Below are 20,746 nucleotides of genomic sequence, written 5' to 3'. Positions count from 1 at the left end.
TCATTGCATGTGACTGCATGGATGTGGTTTAGAAACAACAAAGAGATTACCTCAGACTTCTGTTGCTATCATAGGCATTTTTTTTGTTCATAACTATAATATTATTAGACAAACCATTGGGTATGTATAAAATTTATTATACAATTTTGTTTTGTATTCAAGAAGTTGAAAGAAATAAAAGTATTATAAATGTTTTTGACAAGTACTTGGTATCTTCACTGTGTCACAAATGTTCAAGAAAAATGATACATACAAGATAATAGTAAATGCTTTGGCTGAAATTACGTGAAGCTTGGCTTACATAAATGTTACTTTTTTTATTTTACCTCCACTCCCCAGAATACCTTGTTATTAGTTTGAGTAAAGTCTGCATAAATTTATGCAACAACAGAATATACATCAAAAGTTGCATTTGCCAAGTTAATTTTGTCTAAAGTTCTCTTTTTATTAAGGAGGAGGGGTACCTTCGAACTGACAGTAACACTCTGTGTGATGTTAAACTTTGGTTTTCCATGTTCAGTTAAGTTTTTTACTCAGTAAGTGTACATAAAATGGATTTGAAGTTGGATCAAACACCCTAATACTTGACAAAAATAAAAAAAAAATGCAAATATGCCTTCATTTTCAAGTCCTGCATATACATAATACGAGTGCAGTTCTCAGATGATGACAGAAAGAGTTGTTCCTCAACAAAAGATGAAAGCCATTTCATATGCATAATGTTGTACTAAAAACCACAATCGTTATGGACCATCCAACTCCAAAGTTGAATAACAATAGGGATGTGAAAAGGATTCCACCTTTAGCACTGTTCGTTATGCTCAAAGGCGAAATATTTTATGACAAATGGAAATTTAGCAGCCATGCTACACTGTTAGATGGGCAGACTAATCTTGAGTTCAATTTCACAAAAACACTCAGTCAATTTAGTTGGTCCTTACTTCATAGGTGAGTGGCAAAATGACTGAAAATTTAGGCCCACGCCATAGGATAAATCCATAGTGGTGTACACAACTAACAGAGCACATTTTTTGTGTAAGCCGTGTCATTTTTCACCTTGGTTTACGCCAGGACAATATTCTCATAAAAGTGGATTACTTTTGTATTACTTTTTGATAAAAGTAAACAATTTTTTTTAACCTGATACTTAATTTTGACCAGTTCTCATTTGTTCAAGTTTTTTATTCTTCTTTTCTTTTCATTTTTTTTCTTTTTTTTTTTTGTGACACAGAATATAAGTGTAGTCTTAAAAATTCTATAATGAATACCCTGAGAACATTTTTTTCTCTTTTTTTTTTAATTCTATCCAAGCATATTCCTTTGAAGCCGAACTAAATTTAGTGCATTATGGCACCTGTATAGCCTAACAATTATAACAAAGGGACAGGTACTCGGGCGGGGGTTCCACGTATCCAATGAGCATGCTAAGCAGCACATAACAGCGAAGGTATAATTGGGTTAAAGGTGTTCCCAGGGCACAGATCGAATTTATTACCTGGGCCTCTGGTTACCTGTTGAATGGGAAATTGGCTAACTTTTGAGTTCCAAAAAGGTGAATTTCTTTGAATTGTGCTGCTGAAGATGACACTATTTTATTTTCTTGTGTTATTTTATATGTCTGTTTTTCCGTGTGAGGGTAACACTTTGGCAGAGCTAGTGTATAGCTGGGTGACTATAGACTATGACTGGCCTAGTAATACCACCAGAGCAGCTGCATTGGCCAGTGAAGAATTCATACCAGAACACAATTCCATATCAGGAATCAAATTCTATAAAGGTAAAGATGGTCCGAAGGGGAAGCAAGATTAGTGAGTTTGTTTGGACAAAAGCTTAAATTGATTAAAATCTGTCAAGAGTTTTCTTTAACTCTTCTTGTGACAAAACAATACTATTATCTAGTCATGTAACATTATACTATTTCAAAATGTTTCATTAAAGATTTGAGAATTTAGTTTGAGCATTCAAGTTAATTTATAATTACAGTTTGAAAACCCTCTACTCATAGGAGGAATATTGTGGAACAGCCATATACTGATGTTTTTTTTTACCTGGAGCACTATTCATACTAGTGCCTTGTAGGCATATGAGCATCACAAATAAAGCAACTGATAATAATGGCTGAAATCAGAACAGCTAGCAGACTTACTAGTCCACAGGCCAAAGATGGCGACCAACTTAGAAGCTTGCTTATAGACACTGAATAGATTCTCCCTGGGAAAGTATTCAAGTGGGTCGGCCATATTTGACCCGTGGACTAGTCAGTCCCCTGTGCTGAATGCAGCCAGTTACTTAAACCCTTTGTGTGTGGACAGATTGAACTTATTAACTTTAACCTTACATTTCTTAAAACTATATTTTGTTAAAAACAATTAAGTTAAGACTCGGGACTGAAAATAGAAGACTTTTGCTGTAGATTTATTTGAAATTCATTGCTTCATAGTACATGACCTTTCTCAGAATAAGTCCCCTTTTTCATAATAAATCTATATTAATTAATATTGTTTTACATATCAAATTATTCATTTGTTATCCGTTAGTCAGGGAGATAATAACTTAATTTTACACCGAGTCTCATAATATATTCATTTACTCAACTAGGTGAGATTTATATCACTATCCCCCGTTGGAAGCTTGGAGTGCCTTCCTCCCTGAACAAGGTGGGTATCATTTAAAAGTATGACAACTTAAATTTACTTTAATGTTTTATAATAATTATTACATCGTGCACTCTATTTTTTTTCTGGCAATATATCTGCCATGGCCAGTAGATTCAAGCTCAAAATATTTTTTTATTAATCGAAATTATAATATCAATTAAATGAATGGAGATATTTTGATGGAAAACAAAGAGTTTTTTGTCATTGACTGCCATCATATGAATATGTTACCATCATATGTGTATTGAAACATATATATCTGGAATGAACTTGTGGGTAGTGGGGGTTGGGGGGGGGGGGAAGGGGGGCTTGGAAAACATGGACAAAGTCATGGGACCACATTTATAACTACTTTTTAAGGCAAAAACAAAATTTTGCAGTTGATGTTACTCTCTCATATGTCTAATCCATAACTGTTCAAACAACTTCAATGGATTTGAAGGTGTGTGTGTGTTGGGGGCTGGGGGGGGGGGGGGGGTTAGAGGGTGAACCTGGACAAAGTCATGGAATCACATTTATAACAACTTGACCGTATAAGAAATCATTCAATGTACTTTTCCTCTTCCCACGTTTACTTCCTGTGCTAGCTGGTGACCATGGATGGCAGGTCAGTGTTTCAGCCCTACCCAAGCTGGGCTCAGAATGAGATCTACAACTGTTCAGCCCTCCAGTATGTCCAACAAATGGAGATAGACCCAGTCACTGGCTGGATGTGGATTATAGATACAGGGCGCATTAACACCATTCCACCTCCAGGTAACACTGGGAATTAATTCCTTATATTTATAATTCCTTTTTTAAAAGTCGGGAGTGAAGGTAGGGTGTCAGGGGTCCGCTTTATATGCATGTGCTGTTTGTTACTTTTTGGCTTGCTTGTTACTGTTTGGAAAAAACTATATATGAGACACATAGCATTGTAATTGTTATAAAGAATGCATGCTGTCTTTTAAAAATTCTAATATACTACAAGTTGAGTGGCATTATAATAACAGGCAAATAAAGTATATATATATATATACTGCACCAGTAGTAATTTATTTTACTTTATGAAGACAATTTTAATTAAAAAGAAAAACAATTGTTTTTCTAGTAGACTTTGGAACTAGTGCCATATGATATGTAAATGGATATATTGTGTGCATATACATATGTACTAATGTCACCACTTACTAATAGATAGTAAATGCGGGGGCATCTCGATAGTCCAAAGGTTAATTGGTCTGAAGGTTCATTGGTCCGAAAAGTGGTAACATTTTCATCGATTTTTTAATCAAGGGTTCATTGGTCCGAAGGTTCTATAGTGAATATTCGGACCAATGAACTTTCGGACTATTGAACCTTCGGACTATTGCTACAGCCCAGTAAATGCCCCTTTCCCGGCCCCCATAAAAGGTGTGCTCAATACATATTGTTTTCTGTCTCTCTTAACTAGCAACTTGTTCTATATTTTTCTGCCTGTCTCTCTCTCCAGGTACCCAGGTTCAGAACATGTGTCCAGCCAAGCTGTGGATCTATGACATGAACAGGGACATCCTTGTCAGGCAATACGAATTTCCAGAGAACATTGTCAGCAGGACTAATAACTTCCTCAATGATATTGTGGTTGATAAGTATGCACTGGAATGTGTTGTTTTCCTAGCAGTCATATATTGAACAATTTTTTTTAGAACTTTTTCATTTATTAATTCAACTTTCTTCATAAACATTTCATTTAAACTTTACTTTTAAATTCATTGACAAACAATAAATTTGTATTACCATCTGCAACACTATTATACCTATGTCAGTATGTTTTAATCATATTTTTTTTTCCACTGTGTATAGTATCAAAATATACGCTTATTATGGAAACATGTTGAAAATGCAGGCAACCAATTACTGTATGCCTAATTATTTCTGTATATTTTTTCTTCTGTTTCAGATCTGGCTTTGCTTACATCACTGACAGCGGTAATGAGAGAAAAGGAGGCATTATTGTCTACAATTACAACACCAATACAACCCATCGTATTAACCATGAATCCATGTGGGCAGTAGACAACGCTTCTGCAATTACAATAAATGGCCAAGTTACAATACTCAAAATACCCACTAATGGCATAGCACTGTCTCCTGACTTCACCACTTTGTACTACTGCCCCCTGAGTGGCTACAATCTTTATTCTATAAGTACAGAGGAGGCTCGAGACCCACTGAAAGCCAGCACAGTCAATGTCCAGACCGTCGGAAGGAAAGTATCTCAAACTGATGGTATGGCCATGGGTAAAAACAGCCTGTACTACGGAGCACTTAGCCTGAATGCTGTCTATAAATGGGAGAGAAGCAATGATGTTTTTGTGCAAGGCAACCCGGAGAATGTCACCTTAGCAACCCAGTTTAAAGTAGCCAGTGACAACCAAAGAATGCAGTGGGTCAATGCCATGGTGCTTACTGATGACGGATATCTCTGGTTCGTAGCGGCTGCAAGTCACAAATTTCTGACAAACAAGATGGACTTTTCAGGTGTGAATGGTACCAATTTTCATGTGTGGAGAATCCAGGTGAACGATACCTCCATACTGTCCCCTGTGACCTTGACCTCGACCTTGACCCCTGAGGTTCCCAGTACAACTCCTGTCACAAGTGTTGCAGGTTCCATACACACATCAATATGGTTCTTCATCAACCTGTGCCTGTCTTGGTACATACATGGGTTGGCAAGATAAAATGAGCATGACACCCATCTTGGTATGTATATACACAGCATGACAAAATATTCAAGATATGGACTGCTATCATGAACCAAATACTCTTTATATTGACACAATAAATTTTGTCACTCACAATGTCACAGTGATCATGTGAGGATTGATATCGGGTACCATGATGACCTGGATAGGGAAGAGTATGTACTGAGAGACAGTAAATTAAATACATGTATGTCCATTTCTGTTACCAGTGAACAGGATTTATATATCCTAGCCATATTTCAGTCTAAAAATATAACTGAAAAAGTGTGATATAATCATTGTGGTTCATTCTGAATTCTTTAAGTTTGCTGATTGACAGGTCACCAATGTACCATATGAGAGTTGAAAAAAAATCATATTGGACAATAGCGCACATCATTTTTACAGTAATTTATATCAGTAATCTTGAAAAAAATATAATTTGTATGATAAAGATAAGTTTAATGTTAATTATCATATAAACACTGAAAGGGGTGAAGATATATACTACGTACAGTATTACTATAGAAATACTCTTTGTTCTACTCAAAGTGAAAGGCAGTTAACAATTACTTGAAACCCAAAAAGCACCAAAAGAAAATGCCCTGGCCCTTAGGCTTCATTCACATGCAAAGTCTATTTTCTAAATTCTATTTTCTATTCGCGATATGTCTTATGATCACGGTCTGTGCCCTGAATATCCTGCGGCGTAATTACTGGCAGCGCGAGCCAGTTACTAACCCAGATAGCATGCATACGTTGGGCCAACGTTGGCCCAACGTTGCCTTGGTTGACCATGCAACGTTGGCCCAACGTTGGGTTTCCATCTAAGTGCTCACTTTGGCCAACGGTTGGCTGAACGTCTTTTTAATGCCAACGCATTGCCAACGTATTCCCAACCAAACTGCGTTGGCCCTACATTGGGCCAACTAATAACCAACATTGGTCCAACAATTACCCAACCTGTAACCAACAGTGCATTTACTTTGGTCCTACTAATAACCAACATCAGTCCAACGATTACCCAACCAAACTGCGTTGGCCCTACATTAGGCCAACTAATAACCAACATTGGTCCAACAATTACCCAACCTGTAACCAACAGTGCAATTACTTTGGTTCTACTAATAACCAACATCAGTCCAACAATTACCCAACCTCAAACCAACAATGTATCCGCGTTGGCCCAATGGTAGGCCAACTGGTCACCCAAGTTATCTGCAATTTGCACAACAAATTATGACCCAACCTAAAACCAGGGGCACAGTGATTTACAGTAACCCAACATTGAGCTAAAGGCAAAATCTTTTTTTTGGAATCACATAGGTAGTAGGGCACTGTAATTACACATCTGATGCACAGGCAGATCAATGTCCTGATGAAATATCTTGAGCATCTGAAATCTGCAAACTGCAAGATATGGCTGAAAAATTGGCAAGGTTTCTAAGGGATGAATCCTTCAGAGGACTTGATCTGCCTGTGATCATTTACACTACACCTGGAAAATTGTCAATTAATAATTGTAGTTGAAACAAAAAGATTAGTGATATATTTTGAACTGTTTAATTAATTCATAACATTACATAAAACAAATACATTACACCAACTAAATAATGATATGTGAATTGAAATATAATACAAAAAGACAACAAAGAAAATTTTTATAAGATATTATAATATTAAATTTAAACATTAATAAGTGTGTCTTATATCAATTGTTACATGATTCACATCAAAAAAATTTTAACAGTCCTATGACTTTTCACCTTATTCCTGGAGTCAAGGCATTTTTCTACTAGTAAAGTCTTTTTTTGCCCCATTTCAATTTTTAAAAACATTTTCATTAAATTAAATTTTAAACCTGAAACCCTTGTTAATGTCAGGTAAGATGCTTTTCATAGGAACTTTCATAAGTTATATGTCAAGTCTATAAAATCACAGTCTCTTCCGTTAGGCAAAATCTCAGACATTGTCTCTTTAAAAATCAAATCAGTGGTCATATGAGTTCAATCTTGTGTTTTTTCTCTCTTTCCTGTCCTGCACCTGCATGATCTTTGGCAAAGCACGATTAGTTAGGTGTATCTTCAACATCTTTTTCTGAACAGTCACAGAAGAGTGTGCTGCACCTACAAATTTAAATATTAAAAACACTTGAAATACATGTATAATGCTAGAATTGGTATGGTACATAACATGACTGTACCTCTTCCCCCATATTTCATATACAAACTAGTACTAGTAGGTGTGTATTATATGATAATCTCCCCACCTTTTCTAAGTTAGGCAAAAGCCAATATCTAAACTTTAAAAGTGTGTGTCTTGTGTGCAGTAATTTATAGTGATTTATTTAAATTAGTTCTTACGTGTACACTTGACCATGAATTCAGTTTTTAGACAACTGTAATGTACCACTAAATTCCACATCATTTAATCATTCCAACAACTCTATCACAGAATTTACTGGCCAGGATCCATACAGACACATAAGAACAATTGGCTTCCAAGGACTTTTAAGGCTCTAAATCAAATCATTTTCAATGATTTTAACTAATGAGGGCAAGTTATACATTAATACAGTTATATTAAAGTGTACATACCAAAGGAAAAATGACTCATTTCATTTAAACTTTGTCTTTGTAACACATTGATGATGAAAAGTTGAAAATAAAAGTACAAGTAATGATGTATCAAAAGGTATTACCCCCATCTGTGAACTATTGTCTGTATTCATCTCAATAAACTACAAAGTTTTAAATAATATTTTTACAAAGACAAAATGCTGAAATGCAAACCTTTTTCAAGCCTAATAGCATTTTCAAGTACTTTTCAAAGTTACATTTAAACTATAGAGCCATTTAAACTAGTTACATTTAAACTAGTCCAAAGTGCTGGACTAAATTTGAACACTTTTCAAGGCTGTATGGATCCTGGTGCATCAGTAAATAATGGGAAAATACACAATTAAATAGTCACTTACCAGTACATGCTCACTTCTTATCCTGTCTCTTTATCTCTTCATTTTCTAATTTCCAAAAAGATGTCTTCTTTCTATATCCAGAAACCAATGCTTTCAGCCGTAATTCTTGCCTCTTCCTTAGAACATTTCTGACCTTCTGGCTTAGATTTTTGAATTGGCTCAACGGTCAGCGCGCTTAAGACTGTGCTATGTATAGTTGTTTGACCTGTTTGAGCAGGCAGTAGGCAAACTGTTTATATCAAACTGACAGTTAAGATAAACACCTGGCTTGTAATGAATCTGGTCCAGTGAAAGTTACCAGTGTACTTTAATCAAAAGTCAATTGATGCTAACTATAAAGTTTAAAATTTATATATTGTGCAATTGTACATTATAATAAGATTTCAATCATTTTTCTGATTTCAATAACAATAATAATAATAGCAATAATAATAAATATGTTTCACAGCATTATTTAAAAATATAAATCTGTTCACTCAGTAATTTTTTTATAGGTGAAGTCTATGTACTATATACTATATCCATTCAGAAAAAAAGACAAAATGAAAAATATATATATATGAGAGTATATAGCTTGGAAGACAAATAAAAGTAGAACACTGTTTTTTAGCCCAAGGAATTTGACAAACTCTTAATAAAAAAAAAAAAATTTAATCCTAAAAACTATATGTTACTGATCAATAGATAAGCACATGTGATTCTCAGTTGTGAACAGAAACATTTTTATTATAACAGAAACATTATTCATTTCTATTGAGTTGTTAATTGGATACGTTGGCCCAACGTTAAGCCAACGTATGCAACAAATATGCACACGTTGGCCCAACGTTGGGCCAACGTGAGCATATTGCAGTTATGTTGTGCATATTATGATGTGGTTGGGCCAACGTTGGGCCAACGTATTACTACCAACGCCAACTATGTGCCAACAAACCAACGATTCCCCTACGTTGGCCCAACGTATGCTTGCTATCTGGGAAGTTACTTTAAGTATTATAATAAAAGGACAGGGAATTGGGTGAGGGGACCATGTAGCCAATGAGCATGCTACGCAGCACATAACAGTGAAGGCATATTGGGTTAAAGGTGTTCCCAGGGCAGAGACTGAGGTTATTACCTGGGCCTCTGTCTTACCTGTTGAATGGGGGCTTGGGTAACTTTGGAGTTCCAAAAAGGTGAATCTCTTTGAGTTGTGCCGCTGAAGATGGCACTGTTTTATTCTCTTGTGTTATTTTATCTGTCTGTCTGTCCATCCGAGGGTAACACTTTGGCAGAGCTAGTGTACAGCTGGGTGACTATAGACTATGACTGGCCTAGTAATACCACCAGGGCAGCTGCATTGGCCAATGAAGAATTCATACCAGAACACAATTCCATATCAGGAATCAAATTCTATAAAGGTAAAGATGGTCCAAGTGGGCAGCAAGACTGTAGTGAGTTTTTATTTGTTTGGAGTGAAGCTTAAATGAATTAAAATCTGTCAAGAGTTTTTTAAAACTCTTCTTCAAAACAATACAATTTTCTTGTCATGTAACATTGTACTATTTCAAAATGTTTCATAAAGATTTGAAAATTTTGTTTGAGCATCCAAGTTACCATATTGATATTTTTTTTACCTAAAGCACTATTCATGCTAGCTCCAAGTAAGTGCCCTACAGGCATATGATCATCACAAATAAAGCAACTGATATAAATCACATAAAATCTTTGTGTGAGGACTGATTGAAAATGTTGACTTAAACCTTCAATTTCCTAGAACTATTTTGTTAAGAACAAATTAAAACTCAGCACTGAAAATAAGACTGGTTGTGGATTTATGTGAAACTGATTGAAAAATTAATTTTTATGTACAGACACAGATGTGTCTGTACATAAAAATTAATTTTTCAATCAGTTTCACATAAATCCACAACCAGTCTTATTTTCAGTGCTGAGTTTTAATTTGTGTCTGTACATATAGCCATCATCTGCGTCTGTCGTCGTCGCCGTCGTCGCCGTCGGTGCCGTCGTCGCCGTCGTGCACTTTTACCGATAACACGATAAGTGGAAAACCGTTTTTGCTTTTGGCTTGAAACTTACAGAACTGATGAATATTCATAATACGCAGGTCAAGTTCGAAAATCAGCATTATCGGTTCATTTTTAGGGAAGTTACGCTGTTTTTTCACTTTTTTCAGCATATATGCAACACTGATAACACGATAAATGAAATACCGTTTTACCTTTTGGCTTGAAACTTACAGAACTGATGAATATTCATAATACGCAGGTCAAGTTCGAAAATCAGAGCTATCGGGTCAATTTTATGGAAGTTATGCTGTTTTTTCACTTTTTTCAGCATATATGCAACACCGATAACACAATAAGTGAAAAACTCGTTTTACCTTTTGGCTTGAAACTTACAGAATTGATGAATATTTATAATACGCAGGTCAAGTTCGAAAATCAGCATGATCGGGCCATTTTAAGGGAAGTTATGCTGTTTTTTCACTTATTTCAGCATATATGCAGCACTGATAACACAATATAAGAAAAACAGATGGGGAAATTGTCATTATACTAACAGGACTGGTCAATCTTACTAAAACATAGGATGAGTGCGAAAATCAGCATAATCGGGCCATTATTTTAGAAGTTATGCTGTTTTTTTCACATTTCCTCAGATTCAATTGTTAGGCATGTTAACAGTCTCATTATTGAACTAATAAGATATGTAAAAGTGTTTGTTTGACATTTCCTGCATCTTTATAACATTGTTAGTTGATTATGTAAAAATGATGGTAAACTTGTTATTGTGTATTATGTTATAAAGTGTCAAAAATGGAAATAAACTCATATCATTGCAGTTTGTCAGATTCAATCATCTACTATCTTCAGAATCTCAGAATGGAGGAAATTGGACATTTAACACTGTTCTATGGATATTTTTCCCATCTCATCAATTTTCTTAGTTGATCATATACAAATGGTAGTAAACTGTTTATTTTGTTTTATGTTAAAAAAGGGTTTTAAAAATAGAAGTAAACCCATTGCAGAACAGTACTGTCTTGTTTCAGCATGTATGCAGCACCGATAACACGATAAGTGGAAAACCATTTTACATTTTGCCTTGAAACTTACAGAACTGCTGAATATTCATAATACGCAGGTCAAGTTCGAAAATCAGCATGATTGGGTCATTTTTATGGAAGTTATGCTGTTTTTCACTTTTTTCAGCATATATACAACACTGATAACATGATAAGTGAAAAATCATTTTACCTTTTGGCTTGAAACTTGCAGAACTAATGAATATTCATAATACGCAGGTCAAGTTTGAAAATCAGCATGATTGGGTCATTTTTAGGGTAGTTATGCTGTTTTTTTTCACTTTTTTTAGCATATATGCAGCACCGATAACACGATAAGTGGAAAACCATTTTACCTTTTGGTTTCAAACTTACAGAACTGATGAATATTCATAATACGCAGGACAAGTTTGAAAATCAGCATGATCGGGTCATTTTTAAGGAAGTTATGCTGTTTTTCACTTTTTTCAGCATATATGCAGCACTGATAATATGATAAGTGGAAAGCCATTTTACCTTTTGGCTTGAAACTTGCAGAACTAATGAATATTTATAATACGCAGGTCAAGTTTGAAAATCAGCATGATCGGGTCATTTTTAGGGTAGTTATGCTGTTTTTTTCACTTTTTTCAGCATGTATGCAACACCTATAACACCTTTGTGCTATATGATGGTACTGTATGAAATTGTCCCTTGGGTGATCCCTAATTAAATTAAGGTCTATAAAGTCTTGCCTAGTAATTAATTTTCTATTGGCCATTAAATGAGATTACATAAAACACTCGTTGAGATTTCCCTGTAAAGTCCCATAGGTTTAGCTCTTTTAACTGTGTCACAAAATTAGGATTTGGTGATAATTATGCAGATAAATGGTGTTTAACATTGCAAATAAATTTACAACAAAAAATGTGTTATGCCAACATGCTATAGATGAATAACAGTGCTTTATTTTTCTCAAACTTGGTGGGGTTATTAATATCAAGTTAATACAGCTAGATTAAAAGTTTGAATAGCAGCTTTATTGGAATTTTTTACGTTTTATTAAAATTTTTTTTTAAATTATTTTTCAAACACTAGCATCTTCAAGATGTGATTTTTAACTCCCATCCACCAGAAGTGCTGTGCATTTTCTGTATTTTTGTATATAATTGTTATTTCTTCAGATTTAATTCTTAGGCATGTTAACAGTCTCATTATGGAACTAATAAGATATGTAAAAGTGTTGTTTTGACATTTTCTGCTTCTTAACAATATTGTTAGTTGATTATATAAAAATGACGGTAAACCTGTTATTGTGCATTGTGTAATAAAGTATCATGAATGGAAAGGAACTCATCATTGCAGTTTGTCAGATTTAATCGTTCACTATGTTCAGCATCTGCAAATGGAGCGAATTGGACATTGAAAATTGTTCTATTGATATTTTTCCTATGTCAACAATTTTCCTAGTTGAACATTTAAAAATGACAGTTTATTGATTATTTTGTTTTAAAGAAGGTGTTGAAAATGGAAAGAAAATCATTTCAGTACAGTTATCTCTTGTTTACGTTTTGGCATTTTGAAAGTGTGACTCTGAACTTCCATGGCCTTGAAGACCTTCCCAAATCACATTTTCTGAATATTCATGATACTTTTATTTTTATTTTTTATAAAAAATTTGATGGTCATTATGCTGTTAAGTATTATGTTTTATTGCATGAAAGTTGAAGAAAACCCTATTTTGGACACTGCTGCCAGGATAGCGATTAAGGCAAAACCATGTTACCTACGATACTGAAACTTACTGAAAAGTTTCATAAGACAGAAGTGCAGCTTGTGTTTGAAAACCAGTGTGATTGTTTTCTGTTTTGAAAGCAATGCAGGTTTATAGAGTGTATACTGGCATTTTCAAGTTGTGACTTATCACTCCCATCTGCCAGGAGCCCTGTACTCTTACTTTGTAACATTTTCTGTATTTTGTTAAGTTAATGATTCTTAGGAGTCAAGAATGATTCTTAGGATTGACATACAGCCCCCCCCCCCAAAAAAAAAATAATAAATTATATATATATGTATAGATATATATTTTTTTAATGAGTTTAAGCAATTTTTTGTGTAATTTTCACTGTACCTCATTCTGGCATTTCCAAAGTTTAACTCTTATCAGCCTGACACCTTAGGGACTATTTCCAGACCCTATCACGCTAACTGTGGATCGATCTATCTCCATGGGAATTCTCGCTAAATTGCAATCAATGTAAGTGGCTTAGCTGTCTGTCACGTCTACTGAAACTGGCATGCCAGAATCCTAAGACTCTCAAGCTGAAAGCAATTTAGCGAGAAACCCCTTGGAGTTGGATTGATCCTGTTAGATTGATCTAGGAATGGGAACTCAGTCTAATGCTTGATACACATTTAACTTTCATCCTAATCCAATGTTATGCAGAATTAGAATTTGATGTTGGCTATGCAGTTACAGTAAGCATAATACATTAGTTCATCAGAATTGACAGTATCCCATTTCCTGCGTTTTATTTTCTGGTTTTTGTCTGTACATTTGACAGCTTTGCTGCCTTGTTTGAATTTTACATTCCATGATATATTCATTCACTCAACTAGGTGAGATTTATATCACTATCCCCCGTTGGAAGCTTGGAGTGCCTTCCTCCCTGAACAAGGTGGGTCTCATTTACCAGTATGATCACTTTAATGAAATTAAGTGCTAATAATTATTACATCATGCACTCCAGCTTCTCATTTTCTGGCAATATATCTGGCCAGTAGATTCATGCTTGAAATAACTTTTTTATTAATTAGAATTAATATCAAATGACTAGAGTTTTTTTAATGGAAAACAAGGGATTTTTTGTTGTTGACTGGTGTCACATGAATCTGTTATCATCATGGTTGGAATGACTTGTGGGTGGCAGGGGTAGCTGGTGGGGGGGGGGGTTGGCAAAAGTTATTTGGCGTTTTATTACTTTTTAAGGCAAAAACCAAAGTTTGCACTTGATGCCACGTACTCCATCATATGAATATACCATGATTGTTTAAACTGCAATGGATTTGAAGGTATACGAGTGTGTGTTTGAGGGGGAGGAAGGGGGTGAACCTGGACAGAGACAAGGTATTACATTTCACTCCTTGACAATATAAAAAATAAATTATCAATCAATGCACATTTCCTCTTCTTACTTCCTATGCTAGTTGGTGACCATGGATGGCAGGTCAGTGTTTCAGCCCTACCCAAGCTGGGTTCAGAATGAGATCTACAACTGTTCAGCCCTCCAGTATGTCCAGCAGGTGGAAATAGACCCAGTCACTGGCTGGATGTGGATTATAGATACAGGGCGCATTAACACCATTCCATCGCCAGGTAGAACTGGGAATTCGTTCCCTATTAATTGATTTTTAAGTTGGGGGACAAAATGGAAGTGTAAGGGATCCCCTTTTTACACATGAGCAGTTTGTAACTCTTTGGCATGCTTACAAGTTACTGCATGCAAAAAAAAAAAAAAAAAATTGTGAAGAAACCAGCACTGCAATTTTTTTAGGGATGAAGACATTGAAGACAAGGCATTAGCTATAGCTGGGTGTGAACTCCTAATGTTTACACCACAAAACTTCCCATTTAACCACACAACTCTATCCACTCGCCGCTGATAAGTCAATTCTAAATTTTAGTTGCAAAAATACATATCAGAGCTGTGCTCCTCAACTTGTTCTATATTTTTTTCTCTCTCTCCAGGTACCCAGGTGCAGAACATGTGTCCAGCCAAGCTGTGGATCTATGACATGAACAGGGACATCCTTGTCAGGCAATACGAGTTTCCAGAGAACATTGTCAGCAGGACCAATAACTTCCTCAATGATATTGTGGTTGATAAGTATGCACTGAAACATCCTAGCAAATGTTCTAAAATATCTTTTTCGAACCTTTTCATTTAAATTCAACTTTCTTCATTTCATTTAAACTTTACTTTAAAGTCACTGACAAACATTAAATTTGTATTACCATCTGCAACACAATTACCTATGTAAGTATGTTTTAATCAAATATTTTTTCACTGAGTAGTATCAAAATATATGTTTATTATGGAAACAAGTTGAAAATGCAGGTAACTGATTACTATATGCCTTATTTCTGTATATTTTTACATTCATTTCAGATCCGGTTTTGCTTACATCACTAACAGCATTAACCATGAATCCATGTGGGCAGTAGACAACGCTTCCGCAATTACAATAAATGGCCAAGTTACAACAGTCAAAATACCCACTAATGGCATAGCACTGTCTCCTGACTTCACCACTTTGTACTACTGCCCCCTGAGTGGCTACAATCTTTATTCTATAAGTACAGAGGAGGCTCAGGACCCACTGAAAGCCAGCACAGTCAATGTCCAGACCGTCGGAAGGAAAGTATCTCAAACTGATGGTATGGCCATGGGTAAAAACAGCCTGTACTATGGAGCACTTAGCCTGAATGCTGTCTATAAATGGGAGAGAAGCAAGGATGTTCTTGTACAAGGCAACACGGAGAATGTCACCTTAGCAACCCAGGTTAAAGTAGCCAGTGACAACCAAAGAATGCAGTGGGTAAATGCCATGGCTCTGACTGACGACGGATATCTCTGGTTCATTACGGCTGCAAGTCATAAATTTCTGTTACACAAGATGGACTTTTCAGGTGTGAATGGTACAAATTTTCATGTGTGGAGAATCCAGGTGAACGACACCTCCATACTGTCCCCTGTGACCTTGACCTCGACCTTGACCCCTGAGGTTCCCAGTACAACTCCTGTCACAAGTGTTGCAGGTTCCATACACACATCAATATGGTTCTTCATCAAGCTGTGCCTGTCTTGGTACATACATGGGTTGGCAAGATAAAATGAGCATATGTGACACCCATCTTGATATGTGCACAGCAAAATATTCAAGATATGGACTGCTATCATGAACCAAATATTCTTTATATTGATATAATAACTATTGTCACTCACAATGTTACAGTGATCATGTGACATGATGACTTGGATAGGGAAGAGTACTGTGAGTAAATTAAATACGTTCACTTCTGTTACCAGTGATTTGTAAAATATAGCTAGGATTTGTATATCCTAGCTATATTTTAGTCTTATCAACTTATTGTTGGGTTTAAAGGTACAGAAACTCCTAAAATTTATCTGGCTGTAAGATGTTAACGTAAAATAAGATATATATTTATATATTCTTTCACAGTTCTAATTCAGACACTGATGTTGAAGAACTGTACAACAGAATCAATTAAAATGAAACGTTTTTCTGACCCTCTATTCTGTTATCCAAAGTTCACCTGATAGTGTTAAACTGTGAACAGTCTATTGTTGTAAAATTGGGCATTTTTGCCATGGAGATGTCCTCCACAGGTGAATGTACTTTGATTTGCCGCATGTGGGTATCACGTCCATTTTGATGATTTGATATCACAGCTATCTGTATCATAAAGGTCCTGATTGGTTTCTCATTGATGTCTTTTAAAGGAACATATACCCATCCTGTTGGTTCTGTCATCTCGACTTGTTCTATCTCACTCAGATCATTGAAGTGATTGCCCGCTCGTATGGACAGCCTGCAAATAAAATAAATGTATAAAACATTAGTGAAGTAGTAACATGTAATGCCAACTTATAAACAACTTTACTGAAGAATAATAATAATATAACTGAAAAAGAGTGACAAAATCATTGTGGGTTATTCTGAATTCTTTAAGTTGCTGACAGGTTACCAATGAACCATGAGAGTTGAAAAAAATCATATTGGACAATAGAGCACGTCATTTATACAGTAAAGGTACTATTTGTGGGAAAAGTTTCATTTTAATTATAATATAAACATGGAAAAAGGTGAAGATACTAAAGAAATAACCTACGTTCTACGTAAATCGAAAGGCAGTTAACAATCACTTGAAACCCAAAAAGCACCATAAGAAAATGCCCCCTTAGATAGTCAATATAAAACCATATCTCGCTGAAAGAAAAAAAAAAAAAAAAAAAACACACACACACACACAAAGCACATGCATTTTAATGCATACTTATTTGGCGTGTAACTTTCATCTGACTTGTAGTCTGCATATATACAGATATTCTGAATGGTCATCTTCCTGCGGAACTGTATATTGACCAAGTGAGGCTGGGGTCCATCTGACTGCCAGTATGTGTCCATGGATTCATCACGGAGCTGCTCAACTCCAAAACCTTGAAAGAAAGTATTGTACAAAGGACTGGTTGTATTGAACAGAATAGGTTTGAGGCATCAATGCGATGAATGATTTCGTTTCCAACAATGTCATTTAACTGATGCTGATCGATGAAGATTTTAATTGAATTAAACAGTATTCATAGTACCCCCCCCCCCCTTCAAAACAGAATTTGAACTAGGCAAACTGATTACCAATGACAATGAGTAAGACTAGTTTTTAAAGCACTTCCATTCTGCATTTTTAACAAATTTCCTAGTCTTATCCTGTAGACCAACCCTTCATTATTCTTTTTAACTTTTACCAAGATCCTGCATGTGTGAAGCATTTTTTTTTATCTTACCTGGTTTACATGAAGATAAAGACCACACTGCCTGGTTTCCCACCTCCCTCACTTTGCCATCGTGTTCACCTTTGAATGGATCAGTGTCTTGCTGACCTGAAACTTTCAGGGCCATTTCTATATTACGCTGATCTCTCAAAACCCTACACCGGTGAAATTTCTGTGCAATTGTTATCGGTTCACACCTGGCGCATTTTTTCAGATAATGGTCTCGCACTGGATATTTTAAAGTATAAAGTTGATATTCTTAAGCAGTTTACTAAAAACATCTAATCAAAACGTAGAACATTTTTTTTTATAATTAAAAAGATTTTTATCAGAAGCATTACAAAGTATGATTTCTCGAATTTAAAACAATAAATAACATTGTCTGCGGAGCTACAAATATGTCAGCGCCCAGGTAGTCGAACATTTTTTTTTTAACGGAATCCGAACTTTTGCTCAGTTGCATCGCTGTTAAAGATAAGGTGAATTAAAAAATACATACCATTATTTTATACCGATGAAGCTTTCTTTCTTGTCTTATCTTTGGGCCTTGTTAAGTTTACCAGAGCGGGATTTTAATTTTCAGTTGCCAAACACACAGGGCACAGTCAACGCAGAAAGTGGGGCCCACTGAGAGGAAATAAGCCTTGGTTTTTTTTTTTCTGTTGTCATCACATCATAATGAAGTTGATATGTGTGATGAAGTGTCCCTTCACCGGATTTAGTAAAATTAATAAAGGTTATTATATTTTATTTGAATTTCAGTAACAAGCTGCAGAAAATGGCTCATACAGAAGACTTGTAAATGTACAGGACCTAGTAAACCTGATAAACATGCAGAGCTTACACGCTCTGTTTGAGTTGAGTGCACAGCAGCAAGCACATTCAACTGCAGTTGTATTTGATGATGGATTGCAATCGACATCTGTAACATACAGTCAACTGAACAGACACAGTCTAGCGGTAAGGGTAATTAACTGAGTAAACCATGGTTGTATGTGTAATGCATTTAGTTTGCAGTTAGTGGGTAGACTTCTTCTCTTGTAAGTGTGCTGGAATTATTGAGAGAACTTTGTTGATTGTCATTTTGTTCTGTTTTTGTCCTATATGTACATGGCACATTTCAGTTGATACTTACAAAGCTGTTTATACATGATTTTTATAATAACTGTAAGGAATATAAGTGGAACTGATAATCTATGTACCATCTGTTTTAGGTTAGTGAGCTGCTGAAGAAAGCTGGCTGTTCTCCTGGTGAAATTGTTGGAGTTATGGTAAATCCTAATCTGCTTATGCCTGCTGTGCTCATAGGGTATGTATGTACCTTGTAAACATTTTATTTTGGTTCAGATTGTGAAAAATCTTAACTGGAAATAGTCCAACTAACATATCACCAGACCATCTGGTTGCTTGCTAGGGATTCCCACCTACTCCTTGTAGATTATTGTCACCTCTACTTTCTTTTAATGGCATTTTTTTAAATATAATTAATGGATAATTAAATTGCATCAAATTTTGTTTCTTAATTACTTGGATTTGGGAAAAACATAGAGTCCCTTGAAATTACATTAATATATGATATTTTTCCATTCACAGGATTATGAAGGCAGGGTGTGCTTATTTGCCTATTGACCCAACACTAGGGGGCATTGCAGCCCAGGAAACACTGCAACGGTGTCAAGCCAGGTTTCTGTTTGCAGACGCATCTGTCCAGGAGGTAAGCAGAAAATGATATGAGCTTCAAAAATGTAATTCTTAGAAGAAATACAAGATTCAGTTATCAAATAAAGTAAAGTTAATATTTCTCTTGAAACTTAGTAAACAGAGTTACAAAGATTCTGTAATCAAGCACAATGATGGTTTTATAAAGCAATTATAAATGTTGCTCATTTAACTTGAATTTGAACATATATTTTGAGTCCTTATTCATTTCTAATCGAAAAGATGATGAGTGTGGATTGTTGTCTGATTAAAGGTTTCACTGAAAGTTGTTTCTTTAAATTCTAACACTTCAGATTGCTTGAATTTCAATTCCTAATATAATTTGCTTCATAGAAAATTCTGAGTGAGACCAAATTGACAGAGTTCAAGACACAGTGTAGCACCCTGCAGAAGCCCAGTTTCTCACTTTTTCATATAGAGGGGGCTCCAGCCTGCCCTTGTCCAATACAAGACCTTGCCTATGTGATTACTACATCAGGAACAACTGGCATTCCTAAACTGGTCTATGTGCCACACAGCTGCATTATGCCAAATATTACAGACTTGAAGTGAGTGCTATAAAATAGAATTTTCCAAAAGATGATACAAAGAACTTTACAAAGATACATACCCATAATGTTATTAAAGTAAATACTCATGCTGTTTTTAAATGTGTTATGAAGATACCAGTAAGAGCTTTTGACCCCGAAGGCATTTAATCCATTTTTTAGGTTGTTGATGAAGTCATACAGCAAAACATATCCAAAAGTTGTGCTTATTTATATTTAAAGAAATTCTATCAGCTAAGGACTTGTATATTAATTTGCTCTACAGGTGTCTGCTGAAGCCATGTCCTGGTGATGTGATTTTCATGGCCTCTCCACTGACCTTTGACCCCAGTGTAGTTGAGATGTTCCTGGCTCTTGGGTCTGGCGCCACACTTCTCATTGTGCCACATGCTGTGAAGGCAGCACCCAAACTGTGTGAGGAAGTCCTGTGTGGAAGGAATAGAGTGACAATATTGCAGGTGTGAAAATTGAATATTTGTATTTATTTGGAGGATAGTGTTTTTTTAGCATTTGGTG

The 20,746-nt window shown here is 35.5% G+C and overlaps 4 protein-coding genes and 1 long non-coding RNA gene across 11 annotated transcripts in view; 3 read left to right on the top strand and 2 right to left on the bottom strand.

Moving 5' to 3' along the window:
• Positions 1 to 1,262: 1,262 nt before the first annotated feature.
• LOC106168417 (major royal jelly protein 7) lies at positions 1,263 to 15,351 on the top strand. The gene is made up of 9 exons (XM_087008773.1): positions 1,263 to 1,777; positions 2,599 to 2,657; positions 3,245 to 3,413; positions 4,129 to 4,267; positions 4,579 to 5,360; positions 9,533 to 9,742; positions 14,008 to 14,066; positions 14,596 to 14,764; positions 15,137 to 15,351. Exons 1-9 carry the CDS (start codon positions 1,582 to 1,584, stop codon positions 15,334 to 15,336), a joined length of 1,983 nt encoding a protein of 660 aa, XP_086864899.1. The 5' UTR covers positions 1,263 to 1,581; the 3' UTR covers positions 15,337 to 15,351.
• On the bottom strand, positions 6,913 to 9,324 carry LOC147763186 (uncharacterized). The gene is made up of 2 exons (XR_015333343.1): positions 8,343 to 9,324; positions 6,913 to 7,491 (listed from the first exon to the last, which is right to left on the bottom strand). It is a non-coding gene; the product is annotated as an uncharacterized LOC147763186 (long non-coding RNA).
• A 238-nt stretch (positions 15,352 to 15,589) lies between the features above and the next one.
• Positions 15,590 to 16,699, top strand: LOC147763185 (major royal jelly protein 7-like). Its single transcript, XM_087007729.1, has one exon. It carries the CDS (start codon positions 15,601 to 15,603, stop codon positions 16,279 to 16,281), a length of 681 nt encoding a protein of 226 aa, XP_086863855.1. The 5' UTR covers positions 15,590 to 15,600; the 3' UTR covers positions 16,282 to 16,699.
• Positions 16,341 to 18,180, bottom strand: LOC106168426 (anaphase-promoting complex subunit 10). Its single transcript, XM_013547462.2, has 3 exons — positions 17,976 to 18,180; positions 17,468 to 17,630; positions 16,341 to 17,002 (listed from the first exon to the last, which is right to left on the bottom strand). The coding sequence occupies exons 1-3, from the start codon at positions 18,088 to 18,090 to the stop codon at positions 16,723 to 16,725; spliced, it is 558 nt and encodes a 185-aa protein (XP_013402916.1). The 5' UTR covers positions 18,091 to 18,180; the 3' UTR covers positions 16,341 to 16,722.
• Positions 18,181 to 18,335: 155 nt separating this feature from the next.
• The window catches only part of LOC106168418 (beta-alanine-activating enzyme), a 30,262-nt gene continuing 27,851 nt past the window's right edge, over positions 18,336 to 20,746 (top strand). For 6 of the 7 annotated variants that reach the window (XM_087008310.1, XM_087008306.1, XM_087008303.1 and 3 more), the window contains exons 1-6: positions 18,336 to 18,442; positions 18,726 to 18,923; positions 19,178 to 19,272; positions 19,557 to 19,677; positions 20,016 to 20,230; positions 20,496 to 20,688. In XM_087008310.1, the coding sequence (XP_086864436.1) occupies positions 18,795 to 18,923; positions 19,178 to 19,272; positions 19,557 to 19,677; positions 20,016 to 20,230; positions 20,496 to 20,688 (753 nt within the window). In that variant the 5' untranslated portion in view covers positions 18,336 to 18,442; positions 18,726 to 18,794. The remainder of the gene's footprint in view (positions 18,443 to 18,725; positions 18,924 to 19,177; positions 19,273 to 19,556; positions 19,678 to 20,015; positions 20,231 to 20,495; positions 20,689 to 20,746) is intronic. The other variant, XM_087008307.1, reaches the window with a different exon arrangement.

Source organism: Lingula anatina, chromosome 3, assembly GCF_051362555.1.
Source record: "Lingula anatina isolate TDL-2025a chromosome 3, LinAna3.0, whole genome shotgun sequence".
Lineage (NCBI taxonomy): Eukaryota > Metazoa > Brachiopoda > Lingulata > Lingulida > Lingulidae > Lingula > Lingula anatina.
Note: the sequence above shows the minus strand (reverse complement) of the source record. Positions and strands in the feature narration are given on the sequence as shown.